This window comes from Taudactylus pleione, unplaced genomic scaffold, assembly GCF_031769625.1.
Source record: "Taudactylus pleione unplaced genomic scaffold, aTauple2 ptg000117l, whole genome shotgun sequence".
NCBI classification, from domain to species: Eukaryota; Metazoa; Chordata; class Amphibia; order Anura; family Myobatrachidae; genus Taudactylus; species Taudactylus pleione.
Window position 1 is genome coordinate 6,658,919 of NW_028284519.1, and position 13,204 is coordinate 6,672,122.

At 42.7% G+C, this 13,204-nt stretch overlaps 1 protein-coding gene across 4 annotated transcripts in view; it reads right to left on the reverse strand.

The window, feature by feature from the left end:
* Positions 1 to 225: 225 nt before the first annotated feature.
* CHD9 (chromodomain helicase DNA binding protein 9) overlaps positions 226 to 13,204 on the reverse strand; it is a 262,211-nt gene continuing 249,232 nt past the window's right edge. For all 4 annotated transcript variants that reach the window (XM_088471863.1, XM_088471864.1, XM_088471865.1 and 1 more), the window contains exon 39: positions 226 to 8,431. In XM_088471863.1, the coding sequence (XP_088327989.1) occupies positions 7,565 to 8,431 (867 nt within the window). In that variant the 3' untranslated portion in view covers positions 226 to 7,564. The remainder of the gene's footprint in view (positions 8,432 to 13,204) is intronic.

The window sequence follows — 13,204 nt, forward strand, 5'->3', positions numbered from 1 at the left end:
TCGACCGACAGGTGTTGGTATCATAACCCTGTCGGGATGCCGGCATCGGGATTCTGACCGCCGGGATCTCGTACCCAACCCTATTGTGGACAGAGCTTGGCTGGATAGTGGTGAAGGTAATTTTGTTCCACTGTATTTCTTTTCATATGGTGGAAGGTATGTTAGTATGTATTTATATTATTTTAGCCATTGGATGTGAAGCAGATCAAACAAAGTTACATCACAGATAGTCAAAGAATATGTTTAATAAAAAATAATTAAAATTTCCATTTGCTCTATAGAACATCATAGAAAGTAATTCAATAAATTACAAAGGACTTTTCTTTGAAGACGCATGTTCAACTACAAGCGGATTCAGACCACACAGAACACAACCAGCATATTGCAGGTATCTGGAAACAGTAGACACGCAGATTGGAAAGCCGTAAACATGGGCTGTATATACGAGTCATTAAACAGCTAACATTCTCATACTATCTATTGACACACATTTTAAAAATAGCTGGGGACAGAGACTTGATACTGCTAGTGGGATTTCATTTATTCCTTAAAAAAAGTGCATTTCCCTCCCTCCCAAAATAACCTGTCCCTTATGTGCTTCCCTTTGAAGCAGGTGAGAATACCTGCTGTAGTGTCTTCACATTGCAAGTGTTATAGGTTTTCCTATTTTGTCAATGTCATCAATAAATGTATGCTTTCAACGCAGACAATATATAGTACAGACACTTACCAGAGGAATCGGTTAAGGCTAGTGTTTTTTTTAGATCGCGATCTAATCTTATGCCAGCCGTTTGAGAATGTGGTGCCAGCTGACATCTGAGGAAGCTTACCTTTAATAACTAATACTTGCAGTACCCCATGATCACCACTCAGTGGCATTTAAAACATTTTCAGAAATTACAGGAAACTAAACAAAAAAAAATGAAAATAACACTGTATATTAACAGTTATTTATTAGCATAGCTCAAATGTGCATATCCGCAATATAACTTACTATTAGACATTTCCTTTGTCTAACTTGTGATAGATAAAAGCTCATTGCTGAATGGTTGCACCTTTTGAGGAATGTTAAATAACCTTCAATGTGTTCACAAACCCTCTGCCCAATTACTGTATGTATAAAGCTGTATAACACGTGAGTCTTGGTAATAATGCTATTGCAGCCACCTGGACCAAAGCAATTTAGTTTGCTTCCATTATGTGCAGGACATTTTTTGAAGGATGTAACTACAGTCGATCATTAATAAATATAATAATAATATATAAACAATGCTTTATTAGGCAATGGAAGTGTAAAATGTAGCTTTTTGGCAAAAGATCAATGAATATGTAACATCAGATTTGTATTGGCAAGATTATGTGGTCAAAAAAATCATACCATGAATAGACATTTCTTGCAAGTAGTGCAGTAACCATGTCAGAGCTGACCACTACAGTATAAGGGGGTATTATTTACTAAAAGTGCAGGTTTTTAGAATTGGAGATGTTGCCCATAGCTTCCAAGCTTTGCAAATTCATCTTGTAAATTCACTAATTACCAGTGATATCACTTAAAACAATTATAAGGGGGCATAAAATGTACTTATCAGCACATACCAAACTGCACATTTACTTCTCTGCTGCAAGAGGGTTGCTCAATGTGTATGCCAGCTTGTATATTATTGTTTATTCATAAGGAGCCACAAGGACTCCATTGTGTTGTACATGTAAATGCATAGATATGAGAAAGACGGTTCCTACTTTGTAATGTACTATCAGCATCCTAAAGGATGAATGTGCTACTACTACATTGCAGCACTTGTACACTTGATAGTGAACTTATTGATATAGACTTGAAAGGCACAAGGATATGCCTAAAGTAACACTCTAAATGTGCCCATACAGGGAGCGATGCACCGTGTAGGGCGACTGCCCATCCGTCGGCAGACGGATCGTGCTGTCACTGCTGGCAATCGTGCGGTCCCCGTAGACCGCACGATATGCCGGTTGCTCCCTCCTTTATCTGAATGGGATCGTACATTGCATCCGAGATCAGATGAATATGCAGGAAGATGTATGAAGATGCAGTAAGATCAACGATCCCGCGGGAGCGCACAGCACGATATCATGCCCATACATGGCACCTATATCATGACGATCCGTTGGATCGGCACGTATACCGTGCATTGTATGGGGGCCTTTAGGGGTTGGCCATACAGCTGCCTGTTACAATAGTTAAAGCAACATAACACAGCTATATATCAGAGAGACAATGGCACCATTAGTACTCAGATTTCAAATACCAGCTGTATCTAGAATACAATAAGATCCAACCTCGGGGGTTTATGTACTAAAGTGCAAGTTTATAGAAGTGGAGATGTTGCCCATAGCAACCAGATTTTAGCCATTATCTTTTAGGAGGTGCTAGATAAATAAGTAGAATCCTATTGGCTGCTATGGGCAACATCTCCACTTCTAAACACACGCACTTTAGTAAATATACCCCTAGGTCTGTCTCGTGTTTGAAATGTATCCATCACTATTCTGAGGTCTTTGCACTATGGACTTTTATGTTGAACACAGTCAGCGTAATACAAAATGGGCATTAACATTGATCTAAAAGTCTTAACCCTATATGGTAGTCCATAGTCCATACAGATTGGGTCGGCTTGGCATTGTAAGATTTAGACTACATTTAGCCACAGTGGTCTTCTCCGCAACGCTACTATTTGCCAATATACCTGTCTATCATTCATCTGTAACTATGACTTGGGAACTAGAAACTCAATGTTAGCAGCATCCAGTTATCATGGCAGTTGCTAAGTTTGAACGAAAGGTTTTAAAAACATGAAATAGTTTTAAGTCCCATTAGCATATCAGATTTAGACTAAATCCGTATAGGAACTAAAATCTTTCTGATACTTGTGTGTGTGTGTGTGTGTATATATATATATATATACACACACACACATATATATATATATACATACACATACATACATATACACACACAACATAACACAAATGAATGCAGACAGACCCCATTGACATGTCACAGCCATACTACAATCCATCCAGTTCCCTTCTATAGAGTGTTATGAATTTTTCTATAGGGTGGGGGAGACATTAGTATGGGAGTGTTGCCCATTCATTTGCAATCCCTTTAATGTTACAAATATGTCCTTTGAACTTTGTTGGCTTCTCTGCAGCTTAAGATTCTGACAAACAGTATGCGATGGTCTGCTTTCCTCCAAATCTAACCGCTAAAATTAATACCAGCAACGTTTGCAGAACATCTAATAATGTCATTAATGTGCAATGTCTTACTTAGTTGGGAACATAAAAACACTATTATAAATATTGAATTTTAAAACGTGTACTTGAAATCTAACCCTCTTTTGTATCACACACTCTTTCTGTATTCACATTTGTCATATAAAAGACAACGGACCTGATGTAGACTTGGATGCACTTTACATGAAAAATGCAAGCGCAAAACGTGCCCGAAAGGTGTATTTTATATAATATGCCGATTCTGATTTGTATCAAGTTGGGTTCAGCTCAGCAAGGGAAGCGTGTGTGTCAATTTTAACCATGGAGAGAACATTAGTATATGTACCACATGTACATCAGGAGATGTGGCTTGACACTGTTAGTAGCTAGTGCTTAGGATACATTACCCTATTTGTACACAATAACATACTTTAATGAAGTTTCATATACATAAGACAGTCTTTGTCTGGACAGTGGACCTTATTATGAGTTGGGAGTAAAGCAGGATAGACCAAGTAACTTGGCACCTGGACAAACCATGTTGCATTACAAGGTGTGCAAAATATATTTATTGTGTTGTGGGGTAAATACTGGCTGCTTTTGCATGTAGCTCACAAATGCTGGACAGCTTTATTTTTACACTGTAATTTAGATGTCAGTTTGGACACGCCTCTCCCAAATCTAAATCTCTCTGTACATTTTAACATCTGCCCCACCTGCAGTGCAGCATGGTTTTTACAAAGTTGCTTGCTCTTTCTTGCTTTATTCCCAACTCAAAATCAGGTGCTGTGTAATATTAACACTAAAGTTGCACTTACCATGTACAAAAATAATTATATGCTGAAGCAAATACAAAATGTATACGCTATGTTTAAATAAATACAAACATCCTCGGTCTTTAACTAAAAAATTAACTTGGAATCTTCTTTCCTGCTGCAGACTGATAATACAAATAGCCATAGTGATGCTGATCGTTGTCATCAGGGCATATTGGCACCAGGGGCTCAAGCGTTCATAATATATAGGCCTCCTGACTAGCGTATAAATGTCTGATCTGGTCGGGCTAAGTCACAATTATGAGCACAAGTAGGTGTCTTGGGGGCCATTCTATTCTTTTATAAGGCGCCCGACAAAGCAATTCAATTGTTGCTCTGTTCGGGAGCGCATAGCCGCAGTTAGACACATTTCTGCTCGCAGCCTCCTGAGGTGGCGAGCCGAAATGTGAGATAAGCCGGCTGTTTGGGCGCCCAAAGCAGGGCTTCAGATGGGGTTAGCTGCTATATGCGGCTAAACCCCATGCTTTTGGGCGCGCACACCCGGCAAGGGTGCCCAAACTGAGCAAAAAATGTAATTGCTTGTTGGGCGCCCAAAAAAACAATTGAATCGCTCCCTTAAGCTGCATACACACGTAAAGATTGTCTGTCCAACCATCCAACTAGTTGATTGGTTGGAATTAAAATCTGGTAAGGTATGAAAGCAAATGACAATAAGCAATTTGACCCAAATGCTGGAAAATGGACAAAAACTGTTGTTTGAACAAATTGTTCAGATCAAACATTTAACAAAAAACTTGTCTGACGACCATTTTCATCTGTTTTCTGGCATTTAGGAGCAAATTGCTGATCATCATTTACTCCCATACGTGTGTATGCAGCTTTAGAGTCTTATTCGCAAGGTGTGACTAAATTAGCATAAAGATTGAAGTGCAAGACTTTTGTGCACATGGCAGTACATGTTGTTGGATGTATGTAAAAAACCAAAGGTTTCTGCCCAATTGTACATTAGGCCAGAATTACCTGCTGCCCAATGTGCTGAAAGCATACTTCTCATTCTGTGTGTGCTCACATTTTCATCACCAATATATGTCCCTGGGCCCTTGCACAGTCCATCCTGTCTGTAGTCTCACCACTAACTCTGGAACAGACATGATTAAAGCAGAGCATCCTGCTTTAACATAATAATTTGCATGTATATCACAAGAAAATTATTCTTACTTAAGAGATACATAACAGACAGACATGCAAAATATGATGATGCTTGTATCAGACCCTTTATCACATGTAGGAAACACAAAAGCTGGCAGGACAAGCTAGAAAGTGCATTTTCTAATAGCTAAACAGCCACAGGGTGTTCCAAAAGAAACTGCAGCACAAAGCTGAAATATAACAAAGACGTGTTCCTGCCGAAACGTTGGCCAATTGGACTGAAGGACTCAGTTCCCTTTTCGACTCCAATTCTGTATGTGAGGGAACGCGTGAATCTGGCGACTAATCACGGAAAGGACTGCCTAAACACCTCCTTCTTTGAGTCACAGGTTGGCAACGGCTAAGCTAAAATGTCCAAACAACCCCAAATACCACATTCAATGTTTTAAAATCTGTCATTTGCCAAAAATAGTTAGTATTTTGAAAAGAGATTTATTTTTTAAGTCACTGGTCACCAAACAACAGACGTGATGGTCACTTTTATAAAGCCACCACGCACATAAACCCATAATGAGAAAGGGAATGGTTTTATACAAATATTGATCTTTGATGTATATAAATGTAACTGCTTATTACCAGAGACAAACAAGAGTGGGATGTACAGCTATTTTTAACGATAACTCCAGGCACGCTCCACCTGCCCTTATTAACAGGCTAAGGCAACTAAACAATTCGGATTTCCCAGTTCCTGCTTGAGACTATAAAGTATATTCATAGTTATTATACATCAGTGGCAATATGAAAACGTACAGATGAGAAACCGTTAACAGAGTTGTACATGGAGTGGGGCCGGTTTCTAGAGTACGAGACAAAAGACCCAAATACAGCTGTCAGAGAAACAAAAGGCTAAATAAGTGTGATAGAATAGGACACCAAAGACAAGACAGTAGAATGCTGCACTACCTGAGGTTGCATCTTCTATACTGTAAGTGAGAATTGTGGTTTTTAAGGAGGCAACACGTGCACTGGCACCCACATTACCTGTATGTACACTGAGGATCAAATACTGATACAAACTAAGAAATTCTGATTATGAACAAGAATTCAACAGTTTTAGTGCTGGTGGGGTCATAATCTGCATTGAGAATTTCACTTTCTTTTTTAAATGACTGCTTTACACCAGTGACATAACTGGCACCAAAACAGTTCTATCTGAGGCACAAATACGCACACTGGTGTACAGGACACACTGTAAATCACCTGTTTCGCCAACATCCTTTCTGGACTCTCTGCATATTACTCTTGTAAAATCAAAAGGGAAAATATCATCAAAATATTGTAACTATTTAGCATTTAAGTAATGGTGTGGTGTAAATAGCTTGGTTTAAAAAAAAATAAAAATAAAAAAAAAAGATCAAAATTTTCAAAATATAATATCTTTTTTATTTTCTTATTTATGGCATGACATTAGCAGTGATCTGGAGTTTTACAGTTCTCATCCCTCCCTTTTTGGTGACCACTTTACTCTGTAAAGGAACAATGTGTGGCTTTAAGATCATTAATTAATAAATAGCAGATAGTGCTATAAGTTTGAGCAGGCTAGGAGCATCTCCAGGCAGCCTCTAACCATTGTGCTTTCATTACAGGGAGGCAGAAACAAGGCTCTTTTAGAGTCAAAGTGTATATTCCAGATGAATAATATGTAAATAAATATCCATAATGCTTATTTTTGCTGTACTACTGGACTACATGATGCTATCATAACTTACAAAAAAATAAAAAAAAATAATAATTAAAATAAAAATACAATTTTCATGATAATTTCCCTTTAAGGTAAAATAAAAACAGGGCGCTGAAACATTTTTCACAACATTCGTTAACTGCCCGAAATTATTGCTAAGTTCTGTAAATGATACACATGAAGAGATTGCAAAAACAAATTGTAGAAATGAAAACCACAATATACTTAGAGGATTCTGTGTTTCACTGCAAATATATTATTTATATACAGCTCTTATAGAGCAAGTCTGCCTTTTTTTTTCTTTTCATATTTTTTTTCTCTTTTACATTTTTTCCATAAAATTACCCCAGACTTCCCTCAAACAAAATTAATGCCTTTTGCTATAATCTTCTTACAGCACGGTGTGTATTTTTTTTCGATATTACATTACAAGTTTATCTCTGTGAGAGTATTACATGCAAAACGTTTTCTTAAAACGCCCTTTGCATTTTCAGAACAAACCCTAAAATGTCCACCTGTTCTGGGAAATCCTTTTGATGCATTTGTAACACAGATATTTACAATTAAAATAATTGTAGGCAGGAGGAGGTTCCAAAAAAAAAAAAAAAAGTTTTTGAAGATAATTTAAGTGCAGGTTCTGTAAAGGTTAGTCCTCCTCCGAAGAGTCTGAGTCTTCAGATGAAGACGATGAGGGACTGTTTGATCCTGATGAAGGGTCTGCCTTCTCAGAACCTTCGTCTGTGCTGTTCTCGTTTTGAGAGGCAACCTCGTTCCCAGCTTTTCCTTCCTGACTGGGAGCAGGAGTCGGTTCTGCTGTGGAATCTGGAGCCTGAACTGAGCCACTGTCTTTTTTAGTATTGTGTACATCGAAAACACTAGGCTGGGGCACAGCTGGGATGTGAAGATTAAGGCCTGGAGTGAGGAGCATCCCTGGGTAGATAATATTGGGTAACAACAGTGGGTTGAGCGATAAGGAGCCTGCTCGCAGTGCAGTTCCCATAGATGTGGAAGGAGGGCTAGAGTTTTGCTTGGGTTTGTTGCCGGTAGGAGATATCGTCCTTTCTCTGCTATTCTCAGCGTCTTTGCAGTCATTTGTGCAGTTCTTCACTTTCCCTTCAACACAAGGCTCTGGAGACTTATTTAACAGGTTCCCCATACCCAACAGATTGGGTAATCCAGCCATACCGGACAACAACATAGGGAACATGGCGGCAATGTTTTTTGCATCCCCACCAGATGCAGAGAGGCCTGCAGGTAAACCGATTAATCCAGCTGTCAATTGTAGCGATTGGAGGCTCTGGAAGTTCTGCTGTAGTGCTTGGTAGCTGGACAGATCCATGCCTGGGATCAGGCCATTTGCTATCAGTGAGGTCACGTTCCCAGAGCTGCCTGCAGATGTGGCAGCTGTGGCCTTGGCGATCTCACTTTTCGGCCTCCTCCCTCTTCTGCTCACTTCCTCGCGCACCACAGGGCCAGTCAAGATACGATCAAACATGCTATCTGAGAGAAAACCCTGAATGAGAAAGAAGAACCGCACTGTTATTTTAGATACAACAGATCAAAGTAGTTCAATTCTTATTAATATTAATTTGTGGTCTTTCAGGTAGAAATGGACTCCGTAGACTTATTTGTTAGGTACAAGTCTGGAAATCATTTAATGTTGTGTATAAAACTCATTATGGACTGTTGTAACAGTAGAACTGGAAAATTAATTGTTTTTGTGCCACTTATATGTATAACATATAAACACATAAGTAAACGTTTCAGGGGTTTACAGCATAAAAACGGAAACTATTTGCGATAATGGAAGTGAGAAATAATTTTACAAAGATGAGGTGGAGTAGCGGTGGGCAAGCTTAATCATTTCTCTATTTTAGTGGCCTTTCAAGTGACATGGATTCCACACGATGGGCAAAGATCTGCTGCGAAGCAACAGATAAAATTGTGCAGTGGCTAGTTAGCCAGTTTGGGGACAAGTCATCACCATCCAGTCGGCGACTAACCTACTACACAGACTGTCACTGTACTGTGCTCCCTCCAATATTAGAAATGAGTACAAAGAATACTGAAAAAATTAGAGTTATGGTAAAACTTACCTTTGTTAACTCTTGCTTCGAAGTCCATAAGGTCCACAGGGAGACCTTGGGGTGTAGGTGGTGGTTGAGGACCGGGCACCACACAGTTAAAGCTTTCAGCTCCCAGGATGCACTGATCCAACCCCCTATACCAGGGCTCGACAAATCCCAGGGGCCAGGTCGCCATGGTTACCAGATTTTGCAGTGACGGAGGAAGCAGATCCTCATCAGCTCTAGCGGAGATTTGTGCCTATAGTATTGCGGTGTTCATATGCACAGGAGTGCATGTGCTGAGTGTCTCTGAGGTGACTGCTGTGCCTGTGTCCGTCCCGGCCTGCGCTGACGACTCCCCTCCATTCTTGCCTGCTCTGATCCCTGCTGTCTGTCCCATTCTACGCTGATCCTCCTGTACGAACCGGCTGTCTACTGTCTCCTATCTCCGGCTGCATAGAGCTCTCCGGTAGTAGGGTCTATGGGTGGCCAGGGATTGCGGAGTGGCTTCAGAGGGATAGTGGTGTGACCACGAGGAGAGGGGGGTTTTGTTGTACTTTCTGGCACCGTTGTTTTATGTTAAATGTGGTCCATTATTACTGGAGGATGGAGCAGGGGAGCTGTGCAAAGCAGTGAGGGAGCCTCCATTTTACTGTATCCATTCAACTGTGACCAGTTTGTGGACTAGTATATTGTGTATAAAGGATGCATAACACAGAGCTGTGCTCCTCACTCCCTCCTGTAATTTTTTTGGGAAGGTGGTCTGGATCCTACACTTTCATTCTGGCTCCTAGATTTTAGAAAAATTTGTCAAGCCCTGCCCTATACCCCACCCCTGAGCCAGATGCACCTCAGTTCGTGACAAGCCAAAAGCCAGAGGAGGAGAAGAGAGAAGGAAGACTGGTACACACAAGAATCACATACTCACGTAGAAGGAGACGGGAAACCGGTGACCAGATACATAGCCTATATAAAGCCAGGTACTTCAGGGCGGGTGCCGTGGACCCTATAGACTTCGAAGAAAGAGTTATAAAAGGTAAGTTTTACCATAACTTTTTCTTCTTCAGGGTCCATAGGGCTCCACAGGGAGACCTTGGTGATGTCCCAAAGTAGTCATTTAAGGGAGGGGACGCTCCTGCGCCGAGAGAAGAATCCAGAGCCCAAATGAAGCATCCTGAGAGGCAAATGTATCAAAGGCATAATACCTCAGAAATGTATGGACAGAGAACCATGTGGCCGCGGCGAGCTGCCCACGAAGGTCCCATAGAGTGAGTAGAGTGAGCAGTAACAGTAACTGGTACAGGAAGACCTGTCTGCGTGTAAGTCTGTGAGATAGTCATGCAAAGCCATCTAGCCAATATCGGTTTGTTGGCTGGCCGTCCCTTCTTGCGAAATCCATGGAGCACAAATAAGGAGTCCGATTTTCCGAAGGGAACTGGTACGGTCCACGTATATCCTGAGAGCACGGACCACATCCAAGGAGGCTTCATCTGCCGATAGGTCTGGTGATTGAAGGGCCGGGACTACAATTTACCCATTAATGTGGAAACTAGTAACTACTTTAGAAAGGAAACCAGGGCGACTCTGAAGCACAGCCCTGTCCTGATGTAATATCAGAAATGGGGAGCGACAGGAGAGCACCCCTAAATCTGACACCCTTCTGGAGGACGCCATAGCCAGAAGAATAAGAGTCTTCGCTGTGAGCCACGGAGAACCCTGGAGGGCACGAAGAACTACTGATAAATCCCATGGAGCCACTGGAGGGGCAAAGGGAGGTTGTAAACGGAGGACACCCTGGAGGAAGGTGTGGACATCCGAAAGAGGAGCAAGTCTACGCTGGAACCAAATGGATAGAGCAGAGACATGCGCTCTCAGTGATGCAGGCAGGGGGGGGCACGTAGCTTCTGGTACGACACATTGGAAATATGTATGCCACACTCTGTGGTAGATCCGAGCAGAGGCTGGCTTACGCGGTCAGAACATAGTTTTGACTACAGAGCTCTAAAATCCTTTGGAGCTCAGAGGGATGTCTCAAAAGCCACGCCATCAGACAGACGAACCAGGTCCGGATAAAGGCAAGGACCCTGAGACAACAGGTCTGGTTGTTGAGGCAGCAGGAATGGAGTGTCGATGGAGAGACTCCGAAGATATGAGTACCAAGGATGTCTGGGCCAAGCTGGAGCCACCAGCAGAACTGTAGCTCCGTCTTGTTTGAACTTCCGAAGAACTTGACGAAGGGGGGGGCTAGACTAGAGGGAATTGGTATGCAAACTGGAAGGTCCATTTCACTGATAATGCGTCTACAAGGGTTGCCTCGGCATCTCTTGTTCTGGACCTGTACACTGGCAGTTCGTGATTGTGTCGTGAGGCCATGAGGTCCACCTCTGGGAGGCCCCATCTGCTCACTAGGAGTTGAAAAAATCCTTGTGGTGAAGAGATCATTCCCCAGGATGCACGTTGTGATGGCGGAGGAAGTCTGCTTCCCAATTGAGAACTCCCAAGATGAACACCGCAGAGATGGCCGGGAAGTGACCCTTGGCTCATGTTAGAATGCGTGACACCTCTGTCATTGCTGCCCGACTTTGATGGTTGATGTAAGCCACTGATGTGGCATTGTTGGACTGTACCTGTACAGGTTTTCTGTGAAGCATGCTCTGGGCCAGTATGAGGACCCTGTAGACAGCTCGAAGTTCCAATATGTTGATTGGCAGGGTTAATTCGACCAATGTCCAGCGACGCTGAAAGGAGTGTGGACCGGTCACTGCTCCCCATCCCCGGAGACTGGCGTCCGTTGTTAGGAGTACCCAGTCCAGAATCCAAAAGGGGCAACCCTTGGTTAGATGAGATGTCTTTATCCACCAAGAGAGGGACAGATGCACCTCCAGAGAGAGTACCATTGTCTGAGCTTTGATGCAATGGGGTGGATCAGCCTTTGCAAAGGCCTGGAATGGAACTGAGCATACTCCACCATGTGGAAGGTGGACACCATGGATCCCAGAACCTGCATTGCTGAGTGGATCGACACCAGGCAACTGTGGAGAAAACTGCACACTCGTAGTTGAAGTGTGGAGATATTGTCTGATGTCAGAAAGATTCTCTGATCCTGAGAATCCAGCAGGGCTCCCAGATGAATAACTCTCTATGAGGGATTCAGGGAGGACTTTTGTGCTTGTGAAGGAAAGCAATGGTTAGCCGTAGATGGCGGTGAAGCACTTCTGGGGATCCTGCTAAGAGCAGGAGGTCATCCAGATATGGTAACAGTCAGATACCCTGACCACGCAGGTGGGTCGCCATGAAAGCCATAGTAAACACCCATGGAGCTGTGGATAGACCAAAGGGCAGAGCCTGAACTTGTAAGTGTTGCTCTAGTGTAGCAAACAGGAGATATCGCTGCTGTGAGGGCGCTATAGGTACATGTAGGTATGCGTCCTGAATATCCAGAGATACCGTTAAGTCCCCAGGCTCCATAGCTAGGATGATAAGAGTGTAGTTTCCATCCTGGACCTGGGTACCCTGAGGAATTTGTTCAGGGATTTGAGGGATGAGACCCATTTGGCTTTTGAACCAGGAAGAGAGCAGAATAGTAACCGGTCCCACGCTGAGATAGCGGGACTGGCACAATTACCCCTGCTTGCAGCAAGCACTGAATGGCTTTCTGGATTTGTCAGGCCTTGCTTAGGTCTGTAGGAGGGCCTGTGTAGAAAAACTGGTGGGGTGGCCGTCGAAGAAATGAGAGGGTGTACCCGTGAGAGACCACTTCTCTTATCCAAGCATCCGTGTTGGTTTGACACCTGCACTGGACAAACTGAAGAAGTCGGCCTCCCACTCTGGGATCCCCCAGAGGGAGGCCCGTCCCGTCAGGCTGAGGGCTTATCCTCGGATTTTGAAGCAGGGCGTCTGGTGGTCCAGGCCTGCTTGGTCCTGGGCTTGGCGGCCCTAGTGGAAGCCGACTGCCTAGGAAAGGACTGACCTTTAGGTTTTCCTTGAGGACGAAAGGACCCAAAAGATGTGTGGGTTTCCTCCGGTTTCCTCCCACACTCCAAAAATATACTGGTAAATTAATTGGCTTCTAACAAAATTACCCCTAGTGTGTATGTGTGTGAGCATGTGGTAGGGAATATAGATTGTAAGCTCCATTTGGGCAGGGACGGATGTGAATGGCCAAATATTCTCTGTAAAGTGCTGCGGAATGTGTGTGCGCTATATAAATAACTGGTAAT